This window comes from Schistocerca gregaria, chromosome 2 (assembly GCF_023897955.1).
Source record: "Schistocerca gregaria isolate iqSchGreg1 chromosome 2, iqSchGreg1.2, whole genome shotgun sequence".
Taxonomy (NCBI): Eukaryota; Metazoa; Arthropoda; class Insecta; order Orthoptera; family Acrididae; genus Schistocerca; species Schistocerca gregaria.
Window position 1 is genome coordinate 224044870 of NC_064921.1, and position 6000 is coordinate 224050869.

The 6000-nt window shown below is 41.0% G+C and overlaps 1 protein-coding gene across 6 annotated transcripts in view; it reads left to right on the top strand.

Moving 5' to 3' along the window:
- The window catches only part of LOC126336731 (glutathione S-transferase D5-like), a 30790-nt gene extending 26991 nt beyond the window's left edge, over window positions 1-3799 (top strand). For all 6 annotated transcript variants that reach the window (XM_050000718.1, XM_050000719.1, XM_050000722.1 and 3 more), the window contains exon 6: window positions 3518-3799. In XM_050000718.1, the coding sequence (XP_049856675.1) occupies window positions 3518-3667 (150 nt within the window). In that variant the 3' untranslated portion in view covers window positions 3668-3799. The remainder of the gene's footprint in view (window positions 1-3517) is intronic.
- Window positions 3800-6000: the final 2201 nt, after the last annotated feature.

Genomic DNA, 6000 nt, shown 5'->3' on the forward strand with positions numbered 1-6000 from the left:
CGACTTTCGCGCCATGATTTTTTACGATTATAAAAAGGGTTTAATTGCCGAAGAATGCCATTCCTCTTTGCTGCGTGTTTTTGGTGAAGCTTCTCCTTCTAGGACCACAGTTGGAAATTGGTTTCGCGAGTTTTCGAGGCGTCGGCAGTTACCTGAAGATCAACCTCGTCCCGGTCGGCCAGCAACAGCTGTGACTCCTGAAAACATTGATGCTATGAGGAAAATGATAAAAGAAGATCCACATCTTACATTTTGTGACATTGAGGGGACCCTAAATATTGGATCAACAGCAGCACAGACCATCGTTCATAGTCACTTAGGCCTTACAAAGAGATGTGCACGTTGGGTGCCACATTTCCTGACGGAAAGCCAAAAGGAGGCGAGAGTGGACTGGTGTCGTTTCATCCTCGAAAAATTAAATGGAGGGAAGTCTCAAGACACCTACAATATCGTCACAAGTGATGAAACGTGGGTCTCCCATTACGATTCTGAAATGAAGAGACTGTCTTCTACGTGGTGCTTTCCAGGGGAGGAACCACTCACAAAAGTTCGACGAAGTCAGAGCTCTGGAAAAAAGATAGTGGTAACTTTTTTCACAAAGATCAGGCATCTCACCTCTGTGACCTTGGACACACGTCGTACAGTCAATGCTGAATGGTACGTGAACGACTGTCTTCCAAAAGTCATTGCCACATGGAAGTCACAGCATCCAAAATCCAAGAGTGGGCACCTTCTACTGCATCACGACAATGCACATGCGCACAGGGTTGCCAGAACGATGGACTTTATGGAGAAGGAAAAAGTGCGAGCGTTATCCCATCCTCCCTATTGACCTGACCTGGCCCCCTGTGACTTCTTTCTGTTCCCGAAGGTTAGGGAAAAAATACGAGGGTAGCTGTTTTCATCAGATGAAGAGGCCATTGCCGTGTACGAGAGTCCACTAAGTGACATCCCAAAAGAAGCTTGGAATGCCACATTTTCTACGTGGTTTCACAGAATGGAAAAATGTATACATTCTACTGGAGAGTTATTTGAAAAGTTGTAAACGATTTTTTGCAAATAATTTTTTTTTCACATTTTCTGCTAAAAACTTTCGGTATAGCCCTCGTAACAGCAACAAGGGAAATCGTGAAACCTTGTGATGGAACGGGAAATGAAGACTGAAAATGATTACATGAAGATAAAACTATTGAGGGTCTCACCTGAGCGATAAAACCAAGTAACTCGTTGCAGCAGCAAGAATAGCGTGGCGATTGGGGTGTGTATGTACTACCAGCTGTTTTTATATTGACATTTCTTTTGACAAATGTTTCGTATTTACTGTGTAACTGCGCATACTTGTTAAGGTTTCTCCAAGCTTTTCGATGTCGGAAATTTCGTAGTTGTTCTCCCACACCGAAATGTCAGCCTTCAGCGGAATTACTTTTGAATATTTCTTTCGCATTTATTTATTATATATTTCCTTTGTATTTATTTCTTTTATTTAGCTACAAACTTACTCCACTGTTACTTCGTTCCTTGACGAAACAGCACGTTTAATTGTGTTCTTCATGTTCTCCGTTAGCATTAAAGATTGCCTTCAACGAGAGCCAAATTCTTGGCACATTATTGTTTTCTACAGCTAATTTTGTAACGTTTGTTTTCAAAGCTAATAGGGTAACTTTTCTCGTTTCATTTTTCTTCGTTGAAGATGTTTCATATTCGCGATGACGCTGTAAGGGAACAATGTTCGAGGAGGCAAAGACTATGGACTTAACGAACACCGTCATCGAACAATGTGACAGAGATGCTGATCCTGTGATTAAAATAACAATCGAGATCGCAATAACATTGGTTTATTATTATCGGTTTCGGGTTATGTTGAAACCATCCTCACATCTTTTAGGCGCCCTATGCTGATGCTGGCGATTCCTCAGTTCTTAATGCCAGACCCCGGTTTTTCGTTGCATTGCGTGAAGAACCGAAGAACCATCACCACCAGGCATAGGGGGCCCGAAAAGTCTGAGCAATGCTTCAACATAAGCTGAAGTCGGTAATAGTAAACAAATGTTATCGCGATATCGACTGTTGTTTCAATCAAAGTTAGCAACAGATTGCTGCACTCCTCAGACAATGTTGTCTAATTTTATCGATTACCGATGCGATCTGATAAAGCCTATCTGTATTGAGAACAGTGCAGGTCCTGTCACGCTCACTTGGAGCACACTCGACGTTACTTTCGTTTCTGCTGAACGTTCTCCATCTAGTGTAATAACTGGAGGCTGCAGTCAAATATACTGCCTGATAAAAAGCATCCGGACACCCCTTTGTATTGCGGAATTGACCACCAGATGTCACGATATGAGGACTCGCAAATATAGAAGGAGGTGGGGAGTCTCGTGTTTCAGTAAGGAGGCCGAGCAAAATGGATCTGTCATGAGAGCTCAGTGATTTCGAACGTGGACTTGTCACTGGATGTCACCTGAGTAACAAATCCATAAGGGATATTTCAGATGTTGTTGGTGAATTGTCTGTGAAGTGGAAATGTGAGGGAACAAGCACAGTTAAAGCAATACCTCATGTACTTACGGCCAAGGACCGTCGAGCATTGCGGACGGTGGTTGTTTAAGATTGTATGAAATGAACATGAGCTTCAAAAAGTGATATCAGCAGTCTACCTAACACAATGACTGTGCTTTTTTTGGTGGGGGGGGGGGGGGGGGGAGGCAGTCATCAGTCTTTTGACTGGTTTTATACGGATCGCCACGAATTCCTCTCCTGTGCCAACCTCTGTGCGTAGGGAGTTAAAAATAATGGGGTGCAATGATCGGGCAGCTCCTCACAAGCCATACATTTCCATAATCAGTACTAAGTGACGCAAAGGGTGATGTAAATAGAGGTGCCAGTGCCCAGTGGATGACTGGAAAGAGTGATTTGAAGCGATAAATCACGATATATCTGGTGGCAAACCTCTTAAGGAACAATGGGTTGCCATTCCCCAGTGTCCCTAGAAAAATTCAAGACGTTACAAAGACGAACAATGGACATATCTCATATTAATGTTCACTAATAATTATCTGGATACTTTTCGTCACATATTGCATCCATCGGTCCAATCACATATTTGCGGAGAAATTTTGTATAGTAATTACTCAACGATGTGGTAGGCCTACAGTTTTTAACTTTCTGAAATCTAGGAAAATGGAATTAACCTACTTAAGTGTATTTATGTTTGAAAGACATATTGATTGAATAAAGCACACTTTAAGTGTCAAGTAATTTTTGTTTGAGTTCTTGATGCTGCTTTGAGAAAAACTTCTTTTGTTCCAAGAACTTGTGATATTGTTTCTCTGCACATTTTTTCAATGTAGGGAATATAACCAAATGTTTAACTCTATCGACAAATCGAAGTCACAAAACAATGAAAAAATTGCTATATCTCACTGATAGACATTTTTCTTTAATTGTGCCACATTTAGTCATCTTACAGTATTGCTGTCTACAGGAATTGATACAAATTTTTATCGTCTTATTTCAGCTAAATCCAGAATCAGGAGTTGATCCGAATATGTACCCTAACATCAAGGAGTGGCTTTCACGAGTCGAGACTTCTAATCCAAAATATGTGGAGCACATCAAAGAATTCCGTGAGAATGTGAAGCAGTTACTGCAGCGGAGGAATACATAAATACAGACAGAAGTTAGAAATGTACCACATAATAAACAATACTCTGTTAATGTTTTAATCGAAAAAGACTTTTTTCCTTTTTTCATTTAACAGTGTTCTGTCTCGTAGTTTATAAACAAAAATAAAATTTGAGAGGGTTAAAAGGTGGAGATAGTCACGACGTTCAGCTTACTAACATTCCAGCAATGTATCTATATTTTTATAGGTTGCTGTATCTTCGGCAGTCTTTCACCATCAGGAAGTGTACGATTTCCTTACAACGACATGTATACACCGTCCATCGCTAACGTTCCGAAACTTATTTCATTTCTGGCGTAGAAGCGACCAGCCAGTGTTTAAGTAATGGACATGCGACCCTAGAGCGTCAGTTTGCTGTGTCACAAATTTCAAAGGAATAACATAGCTAAACCAAGTGTCCTCAAGACAGCCACCTGAATGTTTTGAGCGAGAGAAAAGTTTGTTCCGCACACCTTGACTCCTGAACAAGAACAACGGCGCTTGGATGCCTCCCGCGACTTGACTGAAATGAAAAACGCGGATAATTTATTTATTTTCAGAATGATATTTTCACTCTGCAGCGGAGTGTGCGCTGATATGAAATTTCCTGACAGAATAATGACTGTGTGCCGGACCGAGACTCTAACTCGGGACCTTTGCCTTTCGCGGGCAAGTGCTCTACCATCTGAGTTATCCAAGCACGATTCACACTCCTTCCTCATAGCTTCACTTCTACCAGTACCGTACCTCGTCTCCAACCTTCCAAACTTAACAGATGCTCTCATGCGTCACAGGTGACGAGATTTGGTGTTATCAGTCCATCCAACTACAAAACAACAAAGTGCAAAAACTGACACAAAGGGTCAACGCTTTGATGGTGTAATAGACATTCAAAGCCAATGTGGCGCAGAAGGTGAACGACATCCCAAATACTTTTCTGGCAGTTTTACATGATGCTTTGTACCCAAGTGGGTGCATGGCTTGGAAGGGGAAGGCAGAATAAGTACGAGGACGGTTTGAAAAGATTTAGGAACGGAATAGAAAAATATTACTTAAATCACTGAAACTTTTTTTTAATTTTCAGTGTAGTGAAAAAATTGTTTTGAACCCATCCTGAAGAATGGTGTCTACCAATGGCACCAAGGGGGCCGCTTCTCATTGGAGCTTGGAGCATGTTGGTTCTAGAGAAAATTATCATTGATGGGACATAATGTCCCGAAGCGCTCATGCACTCAATAATTGTGATTGTAGCCCCTCTTTCTGCAGACGTTAGAGCTGTAATTTGTTTCTTCCCTTTCATTCCTATCACTTTTGGGATTTTGCTTTGGACAATGGACAGGTTTGTCTCGTTCACGTTGTACACTTCGTCTGCTGGATACAAGTTTTTGTTGAAAGCGTCTGCCAATAAATCAAAGAAAACCATCACATTCTCGTTACTGAAGTCTAAGGCTCCAGCATATGAAGTTCCACAAGATTTGCGAATTGACAGTTGGTCCTTGTGTCTCTCAAGAAAAAGGTCAGCCCCATCTCGCCCTGCTTTTCCTCCTTTGAAAGGGGTTGTCAAACTTTTTCTCTGGGCAAGTGAAAATGCCATTCTGCTCAGATCTGTCAAAGTGTACGAAAAAGAATTTTGGCTTCATCTCAAGGTGGTCTGCACTTAAAATCGGTTTCCTTCCATACTTTGTCTCTTGAACTGCTTGCTCAGGGATTTTATCAAGTTTAAGAAATCTCTGCAAAGTGGTACGAGGCACTCCGAAAGTTCCTGCAGCAGCTTTCACAGAAGCCTCCTTTGCTTTCACAGCTGCTACGGCACATACCATCTAAGATTTATCCCAATGAGGCCTCTGATTCTTAGGTTCATAACGCTTCTTCATTCTCCGCATTCTGCAAGGACGAACAAAAGCACCAGGGTCTATTATTGAAATTTAAAAAATCTGTTTGTTTGTTGCTGTGTAAATTGTATATATTAACTTTAAACAAAATTCGACTAACCGTATCCCCATAAAATTATTTCAATGTTTTACATTGTTTAAGAGAAGAGATGGTGTAATTATCGGCCCTCCTTAAATAGGGGCCCCATTTTGACACCAACCCAATGGGCCCATATTTATACCAACCGTTCTTTAAGTAACATGGGCACTATCACATCTCACCTAAAAGCATGTGTAATGTAAAACTAGCTTTTAAAAGTAGCTTAGGATTTCATTATTCCAGATATTACTGAGAAATTGTTTAAAACTAATCAGAAGGATATAAAAAGAAAACGATTTCACATACCTCCCAAATGTTTGCAGTCCTGGACAAATACCAGTTCACACAATAACTGACACTATAAC